The sequence below is a fragment of the Pongo pygmaeus genome, chromosome 3 (genome assembly GCF_028885625.2).
Source record: "Pongo pygmaeus isolate AG05252 chromosome 3, NHGRI_mPonPyg2-v2.0_pri, whole genome shotgun sequence".
Lineage (NCBI taxonomy): Eukaryota > Metazoa > Chordata > Mammalia > Primates > Hominidae > Pongo > Pongo pygmaeus.
The window spans coordinates 9,050,323-9,072,927 of NC_072376.2; the positions used below are offsets into that span (position 1 = coordinate 9,050,323).

At 55.5% G+C, this 22,605-nt stretch overlaps 1 protein-coding gene across 2 annotated transcripts in view; it reads right to left on the reverse strand.

The window, feature by feature from the left end:
• Nucleotides 1-966: 966 nt before the first annotated feature.
• Nucleotides 967-22,605, reverse strand: part of WDR1 (WD repeat domain 1) — a 42,863-nt gene continuing 21,224 nt past the window's right edge. The window contains exons 6-15 of one of the 2 annotated variants that reach the window (XM_054484809.1): nucleotides 15,244-15,321; nucleotides 14,873-14,953; nucleotides 14,284-14,517; nucleotides 11,030-11,119; nucleotides 9,637-9,791; nucleotides 7,971-8,058; nucleotides 5,511-5,621; nucleotides 4,382-4,555; nucleotides 3,933-4,077; nucleotides 967-2,120 (exon numbers count right to left, since the gene is read on the reverse strand). In XM_054484809.1, the coding sequence (XP_054340784.1) occupies nucleotides 2,014-2,120; nucleotides 3,933-4,077; nucleotides 4,382-4,555; nucleotides 5,511-5,621; nucleotides 7,971-8,058; nucleotides 9,637-9,791; nucleotides 11,030-11,119; nucleotides 14,284-14,517; nucleotides 14,873-14,953; nucleotides 15,244-15,321 (1,263 nt within the window). In that variant the 3' untranslated portion in view covers nucleotides 967-2,013. Of the gene's footprint in view, nucleotides 2,121-3,932; nucleotides 4,078-4,381; nucleotides 4,556-5,510; nucleotides 5,622-7,970; nucleotides 8,059-9,636; nucleotides 9,792-11,026; nucleotides 11,120-14,283; nucleotides 14,518-14,872; nucleotides 14,954-15,243; nucleotides 15,322-22,605 lie in introns of both variants that reach the window. The other variant, XM_063663523.1, reaches the window with a different exon arrangement.

Sequence of the window (22,605 nt, forward strand, 5' to 3'; positions counted from 1 at the left end):
TTAAAGACAAATTATGTCAGGTGTTAAATGACCACATCCTTTGGTCTAGTACATGTTGAAAGTTTTTATGCCATTTGTCTTTTTTGATTTGGGACTGGTGGTTTTTCCCTCTTCAACAGATTTTAAAAATATAGTCAAATGTATCACTTCTATTCTTTACCATTTTTGTCATTCTTAGAAACACTCGCGTTTGTGTGACTAAATTCAGTATTTTCTTGCCCTCTTACGGTTTTTGATACAAAGACAAGGTAAGCAAGACTATTTTTGTCACCCAGTTTTATCATCACCATTTACTGAATGGTTCACCATTCCCATTGATGTGAAAAGTATCTTGTTCCTAACCCAAAGTACACATAGGAACAAAGTCATTTGTGGACTTAATATTAAGAGGCAGCACCAGCTTCAGATGTTATAGACTAACATTTTATCCCCTGACTTTTCCAAGAAGGAGTATCATTAGACTCTTTGAAGATTTTTTTTTTAATTGGGATTGCAAATTTAGACAACTTTACACTTGTTACAAAAGGCACTTTCAAAGAACAGTGCCTTTCACTTTGCAATGAATTTGGATGTTTGGGAATTTGATTTTTAATATCTAAATGCATGTTATTCCTTACCTGAAAGCTATACAGGCTGCCAAGAATTTGAGAAGTAGATGGGATACAGACATCATCTGGTCCAGTGTTTTCAGTTGACAAAGAAACTTAGGCCCAGAGAAGGGCAGGGATGTGACCCAGGTCAGAGGGTGATCTGGCGGTATGGTTGGGAGAAGGAACCGAGGTTTCCAGCCCCTTCTCTGGGGCTTCCCTTCCACCACACGATGTATCTGACAATCCTGTGTTCCAAACATTTCCTGCCTGAGGCTGCAGACTGGTAAGACCTCTAAAGCCATGAAAATCCCACAAACGTTCCTCCCTACCCAGCCGCCCCACGCACCCCCATCACACAAAGTCAGTGACCCACAACGAAGAGAAAAGATATTTAATTATTTCTCAGGCTAATCTCTTAAAGCGCTCAAAGTGTTTTCACAAGTGCAAGGGGAGGGATTGTTCTCAGCCAACATTTACCAGTGATTCCGACACACGCAAAAACACTCCCAATCACGGTGCTTTATACTTACTTTTAATTTCTGCACTGAAAAAGAAAAGGAAGGTAAAAACGATGACAGATTAGTTTACAGTGACTTCATCTTTGTCCTTAAATTAACCTTTGCTCTTGAGAGCAGAAGAGGGAAAGACAGGGGAACGTCAAAGCATGATGGTGAAATGGTGACCAGGACACCTCGGTCTGGCTAACAAGGGTTCTAAAAACCTGGACACGGTGCCGTCAACGCACTAGTCTGTAAACACTGACAGGCAACAGTTAAGATACATTAAAAAAAAAGGAAAGAAACCAAAACAACCCACAATTCCATTCTTAAAATCAAGCACAAAATCTGACAATGAAACATATCCAGGGGTTGTGTGTCCCCATCTGATCTGGAGATGGTGCTCTGAAGGCAGCCACAAGGTGTGAGTCACACACTAGGGAGACAGACATCTGTTCAACACAGAATTCCGGCTTTGCTGAACTGCAATGCATATTCCCTCTTCTCACTAGTACAGAAATGTTCTGCAGGCAGGAACATGAGCCCCCCGGCTCATTCACCTGTACAACCTCCCCTGACAGACAGTGAGAGCCATGGTGGGGCCAGGGGCTCTGTGTGCTTTGGAGGCTACTGCCTCTGGAATGTTCCACATTCTCAAGGTTTGGTTGGGCTGTGGGTTTTAGTTACGCTCCACACATTGTTTAGGTGCTCGCTTTATTTTTCATGTGCAAACTGTTCCTGTCTAAAGCTTTCAGAAGAACGTGTACAGACACCCTGCAGAGACGAGGGTCATGACGGGGCCCTCCTGCCTCTTGCGGTGGGGCGGGGGCATGGGGGCGCGTCACAGAAATAGAGAAATGACATGTTCCGCTGCAGTTAAACTCTAGTCCCTGATTCGGTCCATCCCGAGGCGGGGGTGGGGCTCCTCAGTAGGTGATTGTCCACTCCTTGACAGAGGCGTCATGGGAGGTTGTGACCAGCGTGTGCTCGTCCAGCCAGGCCAGGCTGCTGACATGGTGCAGCCGGTGTGCATCTGGGAAGAAAGGGTGCGATTTAACGAAAAGCCAAATTTCTCTGCATCTATGTACATCTTGGACTAGGAAGATGGAACAACCTGTGCCTAAATCATCTCCAGGGCCCCCAAGAAAATGGCCATGAATTGTTGTAACTCAGGAGTCTGGCATGGTGGCAGTGGGGCTGAATTCTCCGCGTGGCACTCCTGACCACCGGGGCCGGGTACCTCTTTTTTGTGTGCTGCAGGGTAATTAGCAGCATCCCTGGCTCCACCTACAGATGCCAGTGGCTCCTTCTCTCCATGTCTTGACAACCAAGTTCCAAGGGGGTGAAATAACAATGTCTTCTTATGTATAAAAGTGATGACATGCAGACAACACACAAACAGCTACACTGTATCCATGCCCTATTAAAATGGGGCAGGCATGACAACCAGTAAGAGGCTGGAAAACACAGGACTGGGGGGGCCACTGACATTCCCCTCTGTGACAGTCACACTGTGGGTGAACAGATTCGATTCCCCATAATCTTGCCTCCACCCACCCGAGATGCCAACAGTGAGACAGTGCCTGTGCGCTTATGGCTCCTCTGTGGCTGGCTCTGCCATGAAGCCCAGGGAGGCTCCCAGCTGCAGGCAAGGGGGTTCCCACCAGCTCTCTGCTCCCCAGGTCCCCAGCCTCTAGGTCTGCAGCCCCACCTAGACAGGGTGAGATTCAGCCCCCACCCCTGCCTGGCACGGCATACACCCTGATGCAGGAAGCCCTGGCCTGCGGGTGGCACAGGTGCCCGGGAGCGCCTTCAACCACCAAGCATGACTTGGCTGTGAGGCCAGGCTTTAGCACTCTGTCCACATCACCAGGCTGGCTCTTTTCCAGATGTAGAACTCAACTATCTGTACGAGAACCCGACGCTGAGGTCACTTCATGTTTGGTGGCCTGTGACCTCACAGTGAAGACACAGACCCCGACCTCCTAATCTCTATCCGACTAGCTCTTGCTGTATTTTTTTCTGGATCCATTTCATTTATGAACTTGTTTGATTCTCACTACCAGACTGGCGATTGTCTTATAAACCAGGACGGACGTTGAAACCTGCTTTGTGTCTCCTCCCTTCCAGACCGGGCTGCCTTCCCTCTCTGCCTGTCCCGCACCTGAAGCCTGCAGCTGGGGAATGGGCTCTGGGGGTGAGCTCAGACATTTTTAAATAGGAAAGGGCCCCATTAATGTTTAACACAAAAGGATGTCTTCAAGGAGAATGGATGAGGGGACTTGACCACACACTAGGAGGAGAGCGGTAGGGGGGCACTCGGGGAGGGGAGGGTTTGGACAACACAGAGCTGCCTCACCATACGTGCATGGCCATGCGGGGACATCACAACCCCCACAGGGAGAAATGATGACATGCAGGGCTAAATAAAATCTACTGTTACAAATCATTTCACCTGTTTCCTTTTTAAATGTGGCTACCAGGAAATTTCAACTCCACATGAGGCTCACATTATACCCCGGACGTGGCTGTCTTAGGGAGGGGGAGACCCTGGTCCCAGGTGGGATTTAAGGGGTGGGTGGGGGAAGTGAAGATGTCAAAAGTGAGGCCTTCACTCAGCTCAGCAGGTGTCCTGTGCATGGGGCCCCCGTGGTCCCTCAGTACGGCCAGCAGCGCAGCTGGTGTTTGCTGGAGGGAAGGAGACCCACACCTCTTCCTGGCCACCTGTCTAGAAGCACAGAGGCTACTTGGCCCTGGGGACTGCAGCCAGGGGACAGCCTGTGAGATGGCCCATGGAGCCCCGAACCATGGGTGGTCCCTGCCAAGGCCTGGGGGCAGAAGTCACCTTGGATCTTGACTCTGGTTTCCGGGTCACTCAGGGTCCAAACATACACCATCATGTCCATGCCACCGGAGGCAAAGTGTTCATTGTCTGGGGACCAGGCCAGGCAGACGATTTTTGCATGGTGTCCATAAAAAACATTGTTCTCCTAGTTGCAGGTTGAAAACAAGAGAGGTGGCAGGTCAGGTTCAGGCCACAGTTGCCCATATCACCTCGCTTACCCCTCATGGCAACAACGAGGACCCAGGTTTCTCAGGCGCTAACTCTATGCCAGCGACCCCTGCAAACCCACTGACTCCTCAGAAGCATGGCACAAGGCACCTGCTACTTGTAGAGGCAAGAAAACTACAGCTCAGACAGGCTCAGCTCAAGGTCACCAAGTCACGGATAACCTCCCACTGCCACCTGCACCGCCCAGCACGGGGACAGAGGAGGAGCCCGCCGCCACTCACCGAGTAGCCGTCAGCGACGCTGAACACTGTGACCACCTTGCTGGCGTCGCACACTGCGAGGAAGGCGCCGTCGTGGGAGTAGGCCACGTCGGTCACGGGGCCCTTGGCCTCTAGGAGCTTGCCCTCATCCTTCAGTGTGGTGCCCAGGATGGAGTACAGGCGGACGTTGCCATCCTACGGCAGGGACAGAGAGGAAGTGAGCCACCCCTGAACACACACACCACACCCACCCTTTGTGAAGGGGGGTCGAGGGCTTAAGAAACTGTGCCGTTCCCACTGACTGCTGCTCTGCTGGGCCCATGCCAGGCACTGGGCATGGCTCTTCCCGTGGATGGGCCTGAAACCTACGCAGCTCTATGAAAATGGCTGTTGGTACCTCGGGGCACCACTGGTCTCCTGAGGCCCTCAAGCTGGCTGGTGGAGGAAGCCACTCCATGCCCCGGTCACATCCGGCACCTGAAGGACCCGGCAGCACGTAGACCCACCCAGCCCCTAGCATGGAGGGCACTGCCACGCCTGCTGCAGGACTGGGTTATCAGAGGGCTGCCCTCCTGGGCTGGGGAGGGGAAATGAGCTCTTCTACAGAGCACTCAGGACTTGGCCAGGCACACTGTGACCGGGCCACACACACAAATTCAAGGGCATGAGAATTATGCCGAGGCAGAACTCAAGGGAAACTAAAATGACTGGTTAGTACTGCACCTTGAAGATGCTGGGAAATTTCTGTCACTCTTCCTTCAACCTATGAGCCGAGCCCAGCCCCAGGGGATGCCATTCCTTGATTTCCTGACCTGCTACCCTCTTGCGCTCCCCCCCGCCGCCGCTCATGGGGCTGGCTCTGAGGCCCAGCTGTCCCCTCCTCGGCACTCCCTCTACCTCACCGTCCACAGTCTTGTGGGCACCCAGGCAGTGAGGTGGGGGAAGTGCCGAGGAGGGCAGGGGAAGGCTCCAGCTCTGGGTGGCAGGAGGTGGCTGGGCCCCAGAGCAGGTCCCTCGCCCCCACCGCCCCCATCCTTCCCCTGACCCCTCGCCTTCCCTGAGACAGCCCCGGTACTCACACAGCTCACGCTGTCCCCAGATCACCCAGATACCAAGGACAGAGAGCACGGGGGAGAGGAAAGCGACTTACCGCACCCCCAACCGCCACCGTGTCCCCGCCGGGGTGCACTGCCACAACTTCAGGCTCGTAGCCGGGGTTGTCGATGCTGAAGCACTTCCTCTGATCCTTCAGCAGGACAATCTGCGGCACACACAGGCAGCTGGTCAGGCGGTCCAGCCCTTCGGGACAAAGCCCTCAGTGGCAGGAGGGGCGCGTCCCTGTCGGGGCTCACTGGAGCTGGGTTTGGCTCCATCCCCAACCTCTTTGCAGGGCCACCTGGGGCTCTGAGCCACACCACCAGGACTCAGTCCCAGCCTTGTGACCCTCAGTCAGGTGGGGCAGGAAACACAACTAACTGTGACCATTACTGTCATCACTACGTTACTTCCACGGCTGTCACCACAGCACCACCTCTTGGAGAGTCACTCGGCCTCGATGGGAGTCAACGTTCAGGGTAAGAAAGGTACTAACAACAGTAAACAAAAACAGCGACAGCCCCTGGGCACGTGCCAGTGCTCTGCTGCGAGTGTTCCAGCCCCACAAGGCAGGGATCCGGTTCCGCGTTTCAGAGAAGAAAATGGGGTACGGTGCTTATGCTGCACGCCCAAGGCTCCAGTTCCCACAGGCTGAGCCGGGACTCTCCCAGAATCCAAGCCTCGGCACCCGCACTGGGCCTTTGCCTCTGGTACGTGCAGCAGAGGCTCTGCAGCGGGGGCCTTCCTTCCGTCTCCCCTCCTTGTCAGTTCTTCCGGTTCTAACTTACTCAACTGCTCCCAGACAGTGGCCTTCATCTCTGAGTTTAGCCTTTATCCCAGTGTGCCCCTACCCAAGCCACCAGCTGTCATGAGGGCAGGCAGCCTCCGCCCCTACCCTCTGGGCTCCTGTTTCTGTGTGGATTGTGGATGGATCGGAATGAATGGTAGCAGCGCCCTGACTAAAACCTACTACTGAAGATGCACCTCTGTCATCTGCCTGGCTCTGGAGGTGGCCTTACCTACTCACAGGTGAAGAATGAGGGCCTAAGCATTTCCCTGAAGCTTCGTCCGACATGAGACTTGAAACTGGTTGTTTCCTGATCTAAAATCCCAGGCCCCTCCCAGCACCCTCCTAACCCTTTGACTGGTGACAGGGAGCTCTACAGAAAATTCTGACCCAGAGCAGGGGTTCCAGATGTCCTGGGAGGATCGGGTAACAGCAGATCACAGAGAAATGCCACATGAGGAGGTGCAGGGACCTGGAGCCTGTCCCCCGCACACCACAACCCTACCGGGGTCCTTTCTAACCTCCTGGGCGGCAGGCGCCAGCTGGGCTCATCTGAACATCCTCTCAGCCTCAGGGGAAAGGATGGCCTATGATGACCACAACTTTACAGATGAGGAAACCTGGGTCTGGAGACACAGGGCACTCTGCCCTAGGCCTCATCCCCTCACCCACAAAGCCCCATGTGCAGACCCCTTAGCTGGGAAGAGCCCTGCTGTACAGAGATAGGCCACCTGCCAGCCTTCTAGAACTCCGCTTTGTAGCGTTTCCCCCAGGCCCCGAGGCGCTCCATGTGTGGATTCCCTTTGCACCTCCCCACCCCCACTGGCTGTCCATGCTGTTTGCAATAATTACTTGGCAGGGATTTCTTATTATCTAGGACACAGAGAAATCCACTCTCCCTAAAGCAATTAAGTTCACAAGGCAAAGGAGGGCCAGAGGGTCCTGAAAGCAGCTTTCTTTAGCAGGGCTCGCCACTCGTGCCAACAGGTGCCCCTTGCCTTCCCCGGTCTACATGCCAGCAAGCCTAGGCCCGCCAACAGATAATATCTTCTGCAGGGCAGAATTCTGTATAAAGTGGGTCAGGCTTGGGTCTCAGGTGGCTTTGGTCCGGATATTCCAAAGGTGTGCAGGTGGTCCCGCTGTCTGGGGTGAGAAGCCAGGCCGGGGAGTCAGGTGCCACCCTTCTGCATGCGGGAAAGTACCAAGCTGCTCTAGGCCTCAGCCTCCTCATCTGTAAGAGGAACCAAGATGGTGTGAGGAGCCTTACATGTACTTCCTCATAATCACCTGGATCTGTGAGTGCTGGGGATGGGAAACTAAGGCTAAGAGAGGGTGAGGTAAATGCCGGAGGTCACACAGCTACAATGCAGCAGGGCTGGGATGTGAACAGAAGCAAAGGCAGGCCCACCCCACAGAGTGTCTCATAGACTTTACAGGCTGATGGGCAGGCAGTGTGGTCTGAGGCTTAGAGACAAATCCCAGCTCTGCCCTCTGACCAGCTGCAGCCTTGGACAACCAACTTATCCATTCCGTGCCTCCATTTCTTCATCTGTACAACTGACGTGATGGTGGTGAGGATTAAATATGTGAGATCCCTTAGTGCAGTGCAAATGAGCGCTCGACCAAAACACTGGCTAGAGCAATTGTCACATGGGACGTGAGACAAATTCAGCAAGCAGGCACCACACAGCTGCAGGCTCCGATCCAAACACTAAGCCAGGTCCCTACCTGTCCAATGCACACGACCACAGCGTATCCCCCGGGGCCGACAGCTACGCACTTTGGCTGAACGTCCAGTTTCACAACTCCTTGTCCGCTGTTAGAGAGAAAGGAAGCACATTACTTCGACATTGCAGCAGCTCAGTGTAGGTATGCGTACGTATTTACCGTTAAACCACAGCAGTTTTGCTCCTTAGGAGAAGGCAATTCTACTGCCATCTATACTGGAGAGACTTGCTAAAATATGGGATGGTAGCAAAATAACGACCCATGACTCTGGTGCAAAGAGATTATAAATCACAATGGGGGCCCGGGGAGGGGGAGGGGCGGGGGCAGGAAGGAGTGGCGGGAGGCAGTGAAGGGCACTGTTTATGCTCCTATTTATCTGTGGTAAGCCCTCATTACACCCAGATGTGGCTTTTGTACCCGTCTGTTGGCTAAAGACTCTGGAGTTTACTGAGCACAGACAGAATTGAGCTCTGTTCCCCAAAATTGATGGGTAAGTTTTAAGAATCCGTTACCTTTAATGGGTGAAAATCATGTTATCTTTAGCCTTAGCCAATGCTATCAAAACTTGTCCTAGAAAGACTCATACACACAAACTTCTTGAAAACTGAGATAATCAAGAAATTTCTGTGTCACTCGGCCAAGTGTGGCATCCCCAAAGGCTCCGCAGCAAGGTCACCAGGCCAAGGCTGGCTCCGTAAGGGCCTTGCCTTGGGTTATCTGGCCCAGGGAAGACCTTTATGGAACGTGTTAAGAGTGGGGTCACCACAGGGCAGTAGAAAGAGGACCAGGACCCAGATGCCTGGGCTCTGGGGCCGCTTCTGCCACTCATCGGAAGGCCCAATTTACCTAGAGATGCCCAGTCTGCCAGGCAGGCAGGGCCTGTGCAACAAAAACGGCACACCTGCTAGGAGCTGCGTGCTGCACCCTGTGCCAGGCTCCCATCAACAGGCCCCAGGAGTCCCCATCTCTCAGGCAACACGACTTAGGCAGGACTACCGGGTCACAAAGGGGTCTACACAAGAAACGTAGGGCCAGAGGAGGGGTCAGACCTGGGCGTGGGGACACTGGATGTGCAGTGGCCTCGTCAGGGCCTGGAACATTTCCCTTTCAGTCCCTCCAAGTGCATTTAGGACTTCAGATCACTTGCAAACTGCTACTCTCCTAGCTCCACTGACTGCCAATCAAAGGCCCAAGGCTAAAAACAAACAAGACATTGTCTTTTAACCAGATCACTGTGTTCCCATCTCACCCTTGAGCAGAAGGGGAATGCCGTCTTGTACTCAGCACCTGCCCTGTGCCAGGCTCACCTAACCCACAACAGCCTGAGGCAGGCTCCACTGTACCCGCCTTTACTGATCAGGAAAGGGAGACAGGGAGAGACCGCAGCAGGTTCCTGAAGAACAGGGCTCTGATCTGCTGCCCCTGCTTCCAGGGCAGAGTCCACACCTGGTCGTCGTCTGTGGTCAAGAGCATTACCCAGACCACCTGGATCTGTAACACAGTGCTGGGCTCAGGGCCCAACAACAGGAGAACAATGCTGGGGACGGGGTGGGAGAGATGAAAGGAGCAGCTGAGGTGTCCTCCAGAACAAGAATTGCTGGGGGCACAAGACCTCCGCGGGGAGCTGAGACTCATCCAGGACCCCCGCAGACCTGAGTGCTCTCACCTGTAGTCCCGCAGCATGAGGCTGGTGTACCGCACGGTGTCGTCCATGCTGCAGCTGATGAGCTGCCCCGACTCGTCCACGGTCATCCTGGACACCTGGTTCGTGTGGCCTTTCCCAGCGAAGGAGTCATTCTCCCCTGTCTCTGAATCCCAGTAATGTAGGGCGGGATTAAGGAAAAGCCCAGCTCCTGGGACTGCTGGGTATTCTCAGGTGTGGCTTCAGTCCTAAGATTCTCCGTTTACATCAACAAATGAGAATCTCGTTGCAAACGGACACAACCATTCCCCCTGGGAAGCCTGCAGTGTCCAGTGTTGACACGTTCTTAGGAAGGGGTATCTGAAGTGTGGGTGCAGCACACAGGGACTCAGATGAGGCAGAAAGGGAGCCGTGCTGGAGGCCTACTGGGGACCAGCAAGCCGGGGAGACTCCGGGGTCTCCTCTGCTACTAGTTACCGGGCAGGCGCACCCCTCTACCCCCACATTTCTTTACATTTTGGGGGCAGAGGGTGGCATATCTGCCCTCCTCTCCCAGCACTGGGGGGACCTCCCTGGGTCCTGGACAGTCCCTCTGGGAGGTACAGCACATGCAGACCAGAGCTGTCCACACAAAAGGCAGTCTCCAACACAGCACGGTGCTCAGGGAGGGCAGCAGAACAACGCACAGCAGGTGCCATCATCAGCAACGTGTGTGGGCATCCCTGCCCAGGCACTCTGCAGATGGTGGCGCCAAGGTTCAAGACAGACCCGTGAGCAGAGTGTCACCAGCTCCAGGCCATGCAGGAAAAACACAACAGAAGCCCCCATCATCAGGGAGAAACCAGGACTCATTTAAAGAAACCCAGACAAGGACTTATAAGGGGGACACAAACACCTTCAGGGAACATCACCGAAGGGCCACAAAGCACCTCGCAGGAGCTCCAGCCCTGGCTCTGTGGACCACAGGCTGCGTGACTCTGGGGAGGGCACGTTAGCTCTCTGGGCTCTGGTTTTCCTATTTTTAAAACAAGGGGACCCAACATAAGGGTGTCCAGGTGCTTGTGAATTCTAGGAATCAAGAATCCCACCGTGTGGAGTAGGGCGAAGGCTGGCGCCAGCTGCCACTGGCAGAGGGAGTGGCAGCCCAGGCTCAGGGCCGTTAAGCCACACTCTCAGGGTTGCACGACAAGAAGGGACTGATCAGGTCGGAGCCGCCCATGGCTTTTCCTCAGCTCAAGCCCTGGAGCTGCCAGGGCCCCATGTACAGACAGGCCACCCCTAGGGGCCACACTGGTCAGAAGAGCATGTGGCTGTGGCTGCAGCCGGAGCCACCTGGCTGGCCTGGCCTCGGGCACCGTGGGAACAGGAAACTCCCCCTAGAGCCAGCGGCTCCGGAGCCAGCTCTGAGTCAAAGGATATTAATGTGCCCGTCGTGGCTCCCAGAGTAAATGTGGGACTTGCCGCCGTTTTTATGCACCGCCAGACACTGGATCGACTTACTGTGACCCTGTGGAGCAGACACACTGGGCGGGTAAGCTGAGGACACACTGCCCTGCCCTCTGCCACCCGCTTTCCACCAACGAAGCTTCTGGGTAATGGAGGGGGCGGATGCCCCTCAATCCATGGCAGTGCAGGTGTTCTGAGGCCCCAGTAGCCCCAGCTGCCTGAATGCATGGCCCACCAGCTCTAAGAAACCTTTCCAAAGCTACCCACAGTCAGCTACAGACCCTGCCCTTCATTCCCCTCCCTCCAAGGTACCTAACCCAGACCTGGGCCCAGACCTGCGTCTGACCAAGGCCCAGCACCTGAGCACCTAACGTGTGCAGACACGTGGCCTGCACCCCACCGACCAGCACCCGTCAGGGGGGGAGCCACAAGGGGGTCGGTCCAGGAGGCCTTCACTGGCCACACTCGCTTCAGGCCCTGGTTTGTGAGGTTTCTTCTCTCTCCCTGCCCAGGAGTGCAGGCCCTGCTGATGGCAGGGGTCTCTCCGACCACTGTAAAAGCCCAAGGCTGTCTGTGAACGCTGACGCTCCTTCCCTAACCTCCTTGACTGCTGCAGTGGAGGGCACACAAGGCTGGTACACAACCAGACAGCAGCTTCCAGAGGCAGGCATTTAGCCCCCTCCATATCTGATCCTGGGACAAAAATAACGGCTGGGGTGCAGGCTCCTCATGCCTTTCCCCTGCAGAGCCTCTCCTCTGAGCTCAGGGCTTTTCCGCAGGAATTCTTGATCTCTGTGGTATGCCACATGTTGCCACAATATGGCACGGATCTTTGGAGGCAGGTCTCCTTGGAGACAGGTACACAGTTACCAACGGGACTAGAGAATGGGCAACGAATGCAGCTACTTCCATCTTTTCCACAGAGATGTGGGGAAAAATCATCACATGCCCCAATAAGAGACATTGAGCTGGGCTGCCTCCTTCCAATGTGGCATCCCACCAGTTCCACTCCTTACAGCATGGACCTCAGACCAGCACAGCTCAGCTGAGCACAGCTCACCAGCAGGGCTCAGGCCCACCTTCCTGCCGAATCGGAACGTGCACTCGGCAAGAGGCCAAGAGACTTGTGTGCAGGCTCAATGCCTTGAACTCATCAGAAACACTCCCAGCCCTACCCAGATGCCCACAGGTGTTCCTTCTGGAGGCCTGCAAGCTCCTGCTGCCCTGACCTCCCTGTAAACTTAATGCCTCTGGGGGCGTCAGCAGCCAGCGCTTTTTAGAGCTCCCAGGTGGTTCTAACACGCAGCCTGGGCTAAGACCTGCTGCTCAACCCCACTGCAGCCCAGATCAGCACCAAACATCAGCACCTGCATGACTCACACAGGTGTGGCATTTGAGAGTTGGGACGTGGGGGTTTTGACAACTGGCCCTTGGGGTTCTGGTGGAAGGGTGGGATGCTGGTTGCTTTTTTGGGACACGAGTTTAGCCACGGTGGCAGGCCAGGTGCACCGGCCCCAGACAGTTGGCAGCAGTGGTATTAGGAAGAGCACTCTCAGGGCAGCCCCGCCAACAGAAACGGGATGGCAGACCTGAGGGCTGACACCTGGAGAACACTGTCGGGGATGGCTCATGGGATACTGTTTTTCTGGGCAGTAGCGAAGCCTTACTCACCCGTGTACAATTTCTCACCATCCCACTTGGAGGCCCACTGGAGCACGGTCTCGACAAGAGCCCTCACCTCCCCCAGGCAACAACCTCCTTGGCCCCATGCTGTGCGTGCCTTCCTTTTTATACTCATCACCCTGGGCTGTGAGACCAGCAAGGAGGTGTTCCTGATTCCCCTCTATCCTCGAGGCCACGTCTAGTGAACCTTTATGGTTCAGCCTTTCCCCTCTCAGCAGTGCTGCTGCCCCCACTGCCCCGGCACAAAGGAACCGTGACTCTATGCATGAGCGCTGAGGTGACCTGGTCCTTAGGAGTCACGCACACAACGTTAAGGAGGCCCCTTCCTCGTGGGCAAACTCCCCTGTAAAATGGATTTGGTGATTCTAGCAGCCCCTCCTAGAAGCTGTCGTGTGAAGGAGCCACCGACAGCACAGCACAGGGCCGAGTGCACAGGCCCGGGGGCTGCTCCAGGCTGGCCCACACTAGCCCTGCGGGGTTCAGACCCTCTGCAGAGGCTGGTCCCCCAGAGCTCCACGGCAGCAGGATGCAATGGGTATGGGAAGTGCTAGGGTTTGTCTCCCTGACTGGCTTAAAGCAGGAGCCCAAGAAGGGCTGCTGGGATGAAGTGCATTGTCCACCTCCCTTGATATTGCAGCTTAGAATAGCAGGAGGGGTCACCCACCCTGGGCCACCAGTGCTGGGGGAACCTGACTTGGGAGTTCCCAGCAGATGCAATGTGGGAAGCAGGCGCGGGTGCTGCTGTCAGAGCAGGCCCTGAGGATACGGAAGGGACCCCTGCTCTGGCTCCTGTCCAACTGCGAGATTCCCAGAGGCGTCAACTTGGCTGGTGTGGACTGGGGGAGAAGGCAAGACCCCCCCAGCCAATGGAACACAGGGAGCCTCCGGCTCAAGTAAACCCTTCCGGGTTAGGGTTCAGAAGCAGGCGCTTTGCTCCTCCCCAGGTTGGCATTCGGGGCCTTCACGCCTGGGCCCCACGGATGATTCTAACTCCATTTCCTCCTGGTCCCATCGCTCCCTTATGGAACTCTAGTATCTCCTTCACACCCTGCCCACATTCAAACCCCAGGCAGCGCCAAGGCCCAGGCCCAAGGCCACCTGCTCTTGCTCCTCCTCCTGCCCCTGGACCTCCGCGATGCCCCGTCACCTGCCCTGGTGCTCAGTGAGCTTCTGCTCTTGCCTGCAGTCGGGTAAAGCACAGGCTGCACACTCCCAATTCAGGGAAGGCCGAGCCCTGCAGGAAGTAACCGCTCTCAACAGCTGGGGGAGATGGCCACTGCCTCGAACTACTAGGCCCTGACTCTCCAGCTCTCACAGTAGCTCAAGGGGAACTTGGCACCTGGCCTGCCATCGTGGCTAAACTCATGTCCCAAGAAAGCAACCAGCATCCCAGCCTTCCACCAAAACCCCAAGGGCCAAGGAGGCCTGAGGACACCTCTCCAGCTTCCACCTGGCCTCCCCTCGGTTCCCCTTCCTTGCTGGCCACTCTGGTCTCCTCCCTGCCCCGCCAGGGCGCAGAGCCTTCCCCAGGGCAGGCCTTACCTTGACAACGCGCAGGGGCTTGCTGGGGTTGTTTCTGTCCAGATAGTTGATGTACCCGGAAAGGGAGACACTGAGCAGGTGGTCCTTCTGCCATAGGCAGCCCAGCTGCTGGTCCAGAACCGTGGAGCCCATGGGAAATGTGCTGACCACGGAGTTCACGTTGACGTCCCAAATCTTGGAAGTTTTGTCCCCAGAAGCAGAAAGCAAATGGGTGCTGTCGGGACTCCAACTAATCTATTCAGAAAAAAGCAGTGTGTCATGTGCCAGAGGACTACAGACTGGAGAGAGACCCCAAAAAGCAGCTTGTCCACTGCGACTGTTTCTGAGTAGGACAGAAGGAGCCCAGAGAGGGGGTGGGACGTGAGTGAGGCAAGGACAAAACCCACCTCCAGGTCTCCTGTTTCAGCCACTACCTTCTCCCATCACCTCACTGCAACCTTAAAGCTTTTCTGGGCAGAGGCATAAAACCACCCCGACTTGTAGCCCCTCATTTCAAGTTTTCGTCTAACTCTGGAGTGAGTATGGACGGGCTGACACATGGACTCGGCCAAATTCCCACCACTAGGCCGGGAAACACGCTCATACTCACGGCGTAAATCCCACCGTCGTGGGCCTTGCTTCCGCCCAGCGCGCACACCTTCTCCCCAGTCTTCCCGTCATAGATGTATATCTTCCAAGAAATAAAAACATGTGGGTCACGTGCGTGTGAACACCCTCTAGAGTAACCAGTTTCTCCATGGACTGTGGCTCTAGAAAACCAGGGCTAATAGACTGAGCTCCCAGTGTGGTTTAAAAGCAGACATGCATTTACTGGGCTCTGATGACACGTCTGCAGAGGTGGGGAGGACGACGTCTAAGTTCTGCATGTGAGGACTAGCATTAGGCAGCCTGTGGCTCTGAGGAGTCATGGGAGCAGGCAGACAAGCCATTCCCCACCCCAAAACCCATCCCAGCTCTTACCTGGCCGTCAGCACTGGCTGTGGCAAATCTGTTCCCATCAGGAGAGAATCGCACACAGTTGACAAAGCGGCTGTGGTCCTGCAGGAAAACAATTACCTGCCTGGTGAGGGGCCGCAGGCCTGACTCTAGGTTCAAGAACACTCTCTATGAAATACAGTCTGCTTGCAGCTCCAGCTGTTCATCAGTGTGAACTTAGTCCACTGGAAAATTTCAGAGCTTAAAAAAACGTCCCGGGCAGTCTCTCAGTGGAGGAGCAGGAGTCTGCTCTAGCCTGCCTGCCACGCTGACCGCTCTACCTGCTGGGAAAACTGATCAGCCCAAGCCGAGGCAGACCACCTCCAGTTATGCCCCCCACAGTGAGGTGCCCCCAGCAGCCTCCCTCTTCCCTCTGGGCTCTGAAAAAGCTCAAGCCCCGATCCTTAAGCTTCACGATGGCTGAGACCAGGAGGCCTCTTCCTGGAGGTCCCAGCCCCGTCTTGCTCTGTCACCCAGTCTGGAGTGCAGTGGCACAATCTCTGCTCACTGCAAGCTCCGCCTCCCGGGTTCACACCATTCCCCTGCCTCAGCCTCCCGAGTAGCTGGGACTACAGGCGCCTGCCACCACGCCTGGCTAATTTTTGTATTTTTAGTAGAGACGGGGTTTCACCTTGTTAGCCAGGATGGTCTCGATATCCTGACCTCGTGTTCCCCTGCCTCGGCCTCCCAAAGTGCTGGGATTACAGGAGTGAGCCACTGCGCCCGGCCAATAATTAACTTTTAAACAAAGTTAAACAATGATTATGACCTTCATCGAGAACAAGAGCCTGAGCGACTAAAGGGAAATGACACGACTTCCAGGGGCAACTCTGTTACTCTAATAAAGAAATGAATGCATTTTTTCCTCAGTCAACAAGAGTCTGTATCAGAGAATGATCCTCTAAACAAGCAGTCGCAAAGCTGCCAACACCTGCCCTGCCCTCTTGCTGCCTACCTGCAGGCGGCGCTAACCCAGCAAATGCACATCCAGTGCTACCAACTCTCTCAGCACAGGAAGGGCTCGCTGCTCAGTGGGTACGGACACTAACCTTCAGGAAAAGCAATTCAACCCAAGGCGGATAACCTGCCCCGCACTCTAAGTAAATCACGGACTTAATTTTAAAGCATGAGCTACCTGTGCGGGGGACCTGCATGTGTTTGATTGTGTAATGTTTTCAGTTGAATTGTGCCTCTCCAAAAGACATGCTGAAGTCCCAACCCTGGAACCCCATGAGACCTTATTCAGAAATAGGGTCTTTGCAGATGCAATCCAGTTAAGATGAGGTCATCAGGGCTGGCTGTAAATCCAGCAGGACTTGGTGTCCTTGTAAGAGGGAAATCTGGACACAGATACAGAGTTGGAGTGAAGCTGGAGGCAGAGATGGGAGTTCTGCTCACAAAAAGTAACCCCCAGGGCTGTCAGTATCTGGGAAAGACAAGGAAGGACTCAGAGGGAGTGCATCTCTGCCTACACCTTGACTACAGACTTCTGACTTCCAGAGAATAAATTTCCATTGTTTAAGGCACCCATCTGTGGCTTAACAAACTTTGTTATGGCAGCTGCAGCAGACTAACACATGTCATCAATGCTGCCTCTGACACTCATGTAATAACCCACCAAGGTGAGCTGTGCCCATTTCACCAATGAGGAAACGTTGGCCCAGAAAGAGGAATCAGGTGCCTGGGGGTCCCAAGGGCCACACTCAAGGAAATCGATGTCCCCACAAAGTCCGTCAGAGTCAGCAGAAGATACAGACACGGTTCAGTCTGGCAATGTCCCCAGGGCAGGCAGTTCTCGTAGAGAGGCCCACTCCCAGCCCCAGAAATCTCTCTAGGCCCAAGAGTGATGCGACCCCAGAGCTGTGGTACAAAGCAACCCTGGGCTTCCTGCACTTCAAAGATTAAACCATTTCCTCCAGCCAACAACCCAAACTTGCTTGCCTCAGGTGAGCCCTTCTCAGGGTGCCGCCAAGACCTGCTCACGGCTGGGGTCAGGCTGGACACAGGCCCAGCAGGCCCTGGCCCTGCACCTGAACCAGGATCTCCCACCTCACTGACCCGCGTTTTAACTAAGATGAAAGCCCGAGAAATCACATTCTGACAAGGGGAGTCCCAGTGCTCCTCGGGAGCTACTGAGGGCGACGACAGTCATGTTTCCATACCAGTGGATGAGCAGATTGTCCTCCCTGCCTCATTTCAGGGATTGCTGTCGTGGTGCTTGCATTCCGTTCTATGACTGAAGAGCTCAACCTCTGTAGGTTGTGGTCACCGCCCATGAGGAACAGGGATGGAAGCACCAGGCTGGCTCAGTCTGAACTTGGGCTCAGGTCTGTGATCAGCTCATGAGCGAAGGGGCTGGTGAGCCCTTTGCCTGCCCCCTGCACCTGGGTGCTGCAAGGCTTGGCCAGGCAAGACAGTGCCGAACTAGAAGGCGTGCAGTACCCAGGCGGGCCCAGGGCTCGTTAGGAGATGGACGGGGGACACGGGACTGCACGGTCGTCTCTGGCTCTGGTGCTAGAGGTCACCCTTCCTTGTGTTTAAGCGCAGTTCTGCATCTTGCTTCTTTAGTTCCTTTTTCACCTTTTTCACTAGTTCTAAGGCTGGTCTTCTTTGCTTAAATGTCTGTGTTGTAAGTTTTCTAGCACTTCTAGGTATGTGAAGTTGGGGAAAGCAGTTTCCCCAGAAGGCCCGATCCACTCAGCTGCTGAGAGTGAAAACGAACTTTCCAGATGGGGCTCCGGGGCCCTCCAGAGATGCTTTACCCCCAGAGGGGCCATGGAGAGCCTGCGGGCAAATTCTTCACAGGAGAACACCAGGCCTGGAGCAGCTGGTAACTCAAGCCACATCACCTGCACGAATCTGGTCTCCAGTTTCCTGTCCAGAGCTCTCGTCTCAGCTGCACTGGCTCCTGGGCCTTGGGCAGCTGCTCGGCAAGCCTGGGGGTGCTCCAGCCCAGAGTCATCCCAGAGGTCAGATCCCTAACTCCGCAGGCCCATTTGCAAGCCCCCTTCTGCTATTACCCACCATGAGGGAGCCGTCATGCACTGAGGGCCTGTTTCCGCTGGGGTTAGCCGATGGAGTCCACCTCTTATCTGTGTCAACATGGCCCACGGTCCCTTGTCCATGTCAGCCCATAGGGTCCACATTCCCTGTGTCAAAGGGCCTCACAGGGCAGTTCCCGAGAGGGCTGCAGGAAGGAGCCAGCTGCAGTGAAGGCAGTGGTGGGAGGGCCTGAGGCAAAGCTCTTCCAGACCCCCTGTTGGGCGGGGGGTGGACAGGGGTGTATGCACCACCACTCCTTCCAGATGAGGTCACACAACCTTGACCATGACATAACCACAGCTCGAATCCTAGACCTCTGACCAGCACATCGAGTGCTCTCGCTGCCCAACTCCGCTTCCTTGGCCAGCACAGCCCCGCCTTGCCGCTGACTTCGCACTGGCTCCTCCGTGCCAGCCTGAGCTTCCTCGAAGTGCAGAGGGCCAGGGAGATGGCTGGGCCTGGCTGACCCCTGGGTCCTTCTGACGAATGAGTTAAGAACTGACAAAAGAGCTCACCCAAATGCCCGAATCACCCAAGCCCAGATGAGTGGGTGGGACAGTGGACGCTGATGGCTCTTGCTACAAAATGGATAAAACTATTCAGCCACTGTTCAATTCCAACCTGTAACAAGTGCCCATTTCAGTGGCTCCCTGAGGTCAAAACATGGACATTCCTACTCCAGTTCCAGGTCCCAGAAGCGAGGACATTCCTGCTCGCCCAAACCCCAGGACCCTAAATCCAAGTCTGTGGTTCACCTCTGCCGACGCCTCCCACAGGCTCTGGCAGAGTGGTGTCATGTGTCCCTCCCTGGCCCCAGAACCCAACAGGGGCAAGGGAGGGGCCTGGCACAGTCCAGGGATGCAGATGCCCCTGGAGTAGCTCATCCCCATCACCTTTTCCTGCACCTCGAGCCAAGGAGTCCAAATGCAGACTGATGTCTGCTCCTGAAATAGCCCCTTCAAAGGGAGAAGCCGCGAAAAGCCCATTAACCAAAAAAAGCGAGGGCTAAAAATAGCCCTTTCCACAGGGAGGCCAGGCCAGTGAACAAAGAGGGAGAGGGTTTGGGGAACCTCCCGGGGAGTTCAGGGGCAGCAGCTTCCTGAGGCTGCCCTCACTGGCCCCTTGCCTCTGTCCCACCCCAGCCAACCAGCGGGGCTGCAGCAGTCTCAGTCCAGCCTCAGCCCTGGTGGACAACCCATGGTGTCCAGTCCACACTCCTGCCTGTCCTTCCCTCGCAGCCAACACACAGCCAAGACTGACCCGTATCAACGAGCCCCCCTCCCCACAATCCTCACTCCCTCCCACTAATACGCTCCCTCTCACCACCGAGGAAACTGAGGCTTGAAGCACTGAGGCCATAATTAAGTACCACACCCATGTCCACATCACAGAGCGACAGAGCGCTGCAGGCCCCAGCTGGCCTGTCTCCAGCACACACACGCTCACTACCTACCTAGTCAGCTCAGGAACCCTCTGGGAGCCCACCCCATTCCCCGCCAGCCTCAACTGACCCTGTACACAAGAGGACCACAAGCCCACCCTTAGGCTGTTCACATGCCTATGAGCTGGTAGAAGGGGACAGGCTCTCGGTCCCCTGTGCCCAGTCCCACCCCACACAAGCCCAGCACGGGCCTCCGTGACCCTTGGTCAGTGGGTGTTCCCAAAACACCTTTACACACACCGTGACCTGTGAGGCTGGCTCTGGCCCATCCTTCAGCCCACCCATCCCTCCCAGCAGACTTCCCTGCAAAGTGCCCTGGGGTAGCCCTGCAGCCCGGCCCACTTTAGATGGGCTGAGGGGCACGAAGGAGCGACCCACCCACCTGCCTCTCCTGTCACCCGGGACGGGTCAGCTCAGTCACCATGTTCCCTGGAGAACAAGGACCATATGAAGGGACAAGAGGCTCATCCTAACTGTCCTTGGGGCACCTACTGGCCACGTGACCTGGACCAGGTCACCCTCCCTGCTGTCAGCCCCCAGTTCTCAGGAGTCAGCCATCAGCCCAGTGAAGAGCAAGGCCAGCCGACAGGAGGGGTGGCGCATGCTGAGGACAAGGGAGGGGGTCCTGCACGCCCATCACAGGGGCATGGCCCAGGCAGCCACCATACATGCCAGAAGGGCTGAAACATCTGCTCTCTGCCCTGTCTTGAGTAAGGAAATAGGAAAAAGAAAAACCACCAGAAACCTTGCCTGTTTAGAACTCAAATTCCCCTTATCTATCAGGAAGGCAGCACTTCCGATAACAGCCACAGCTGAGGTTTCTAGCCCTGCTTGGCTCCAGCCTCAAGTGGGAGAACCATGTGAGGTATGAGGTCCCCGCAGGGCAGAGGCGATGGAACAGAGAGAGCAGTGGCACCCCAGTGAGGGAACCCAGGAGTCCTCAATGCTGAACATTTTTCCACCTAGAATCACAGCTTGTTAGATCTGGCAGTGAGTTGTCAGTTCTGCATCATAAGGCTGAGCCCCCAGAATGACATGCTGCTCTAAGTAACCATTTCATTAGACACAAACTATCCGGTGCACCACCAACTCCTGGGACCTAGGACACGCACACAGCTGTGAGCCACACTCCAGAGGGGCCGTGTGGTCATCCTAGACCACCAAACCAACTGCTCACCCGACTGGAGGAAGCGGATGGCCAGAGAGGCAAAGAACCTGGCCTAAGTAATGTGCATGGTGAAGGCAGACATCAGAGAGAAACTCAGTGGGGCCTTTAAACCCATTCAGGACTACCTATCCCAGGAGCCTGCCTGGCATGAAGACATCCCTGCCTGGCATGAAGACATCCCCATGGGTGAGATGGGGGAAGGCAGGGAGATGGTCTCGCCACCCTCCCTTTTTCAGGCCATGGTCAGACCCTCTGAGGGGAACCTACCCCTGGGTTCGCAGAATGCCAGCACTGAAGACCGAGACCACTGTGCCCAGGGTCTCCTTTCAGAACCGTTCTCCTGTGATCCCGGGAGTTACTTCCGCAGATCACCCACCGTGTCTTCAATGTCACTGGGTAGGGATGAGCCGGCACCCAGGCTTATTCCAGGTCAAATGTTCCTCCACTCCCATCTTCCTGGAGCCTCATTCAGGCTCAGGCAAACGAAGACCAAAGCTGGGCTACGGTGCCTCAGGACGAGGGGCACACAGGGGAGCCTGGCTCAAGCTGAGCTGGGAGTCTACACTCGCTCTGCACAATGGGCTCTTCAACAAAAAGGAAAAGCCATGTGACCCCCTAACATGGGCCGGCGAGATGAAGGTGGCCTCCCGGACCCCACAGGCAGGGCCCCTCTTGTTTTCCTCTGCAATGCTGCTTGCATTTCAGCTCAGGCACAGCATCATGGAGTTCTGCTTCAGCTTGTACTGAAACGCCTTCAGAACATGCCTTGTTCCTTTTCAAGGCAGCAGCTCCAACTCGACCCAGCTGGTCCCTCCGCAGTCATACGCCAGCCAGTCCCTCTCCCACCCAGGAAACTAAGGAAACACCTGCCATCCCACCTCTGCACCCCCAAGCTCAGGGCAGTTTCCTGGTCCCGGCCACAGGGGGCCTCTGCAGGGAGTGGGTGGGGAAGGCACAGATGAAGACAGGCCCGAGTTGCCACCACAGCTGCTCATTCTCAGGAGGGGAGGGGCAGCAGGCAAGGCCACCACAGCCTGAGCACCGGTGCGGAGGCGAAGGCAGCCCAGACTCAGCCGTCATGTGCTGCAGAATGAGAGATCTGGGGAAAAAAGACCACTGCTATGTGGATTTCACAGTAAGTGGAACTTAATTCCCTCTAAAATGAAAAATGCCCAAACATAGTTTTAAAATCTTTTACTATAAAAGGCTCAATTAATTCCTGAGAACTTCCACATCCCAGGCTTTCCGACTGCATCAGAAGAGCCCACATATGGGAGGAAACCCAGCGATGCTCAGCCCACCATGTCCTCAAAGGCGACTGTGGCTGGGCCTCATGTTAGCACTCACGCCTCCTCTCACTTCTCCCAGCCTGCACACGCTCCCTTTGTCTTGGGGTTGGTCCTGGAGAGCACGACTGCAGCTTTCCTCTGGGGTCCGGAGGGCTTAAGTGCAGATACACACCGAAGTGTATCTGCAACTCAGAAGGTATTTGGGGGCAGGTGTGGGGTCCCTGAGCACCCTTCCTGTCCTTCCTATGAGTGGGCAGTTGAGCCCGCACATGTCTCCTGAGCATGTGGATGGTCACTGCTGCCTCTCACACCCTCCCTGTGGCTGAGGGTGCAGCATGCAAGGGTCACTGTCACCCTGTTTCCGGGAAGGCCCAGAAGCATGACTCACCCGAGGGGGGTACAGCCAC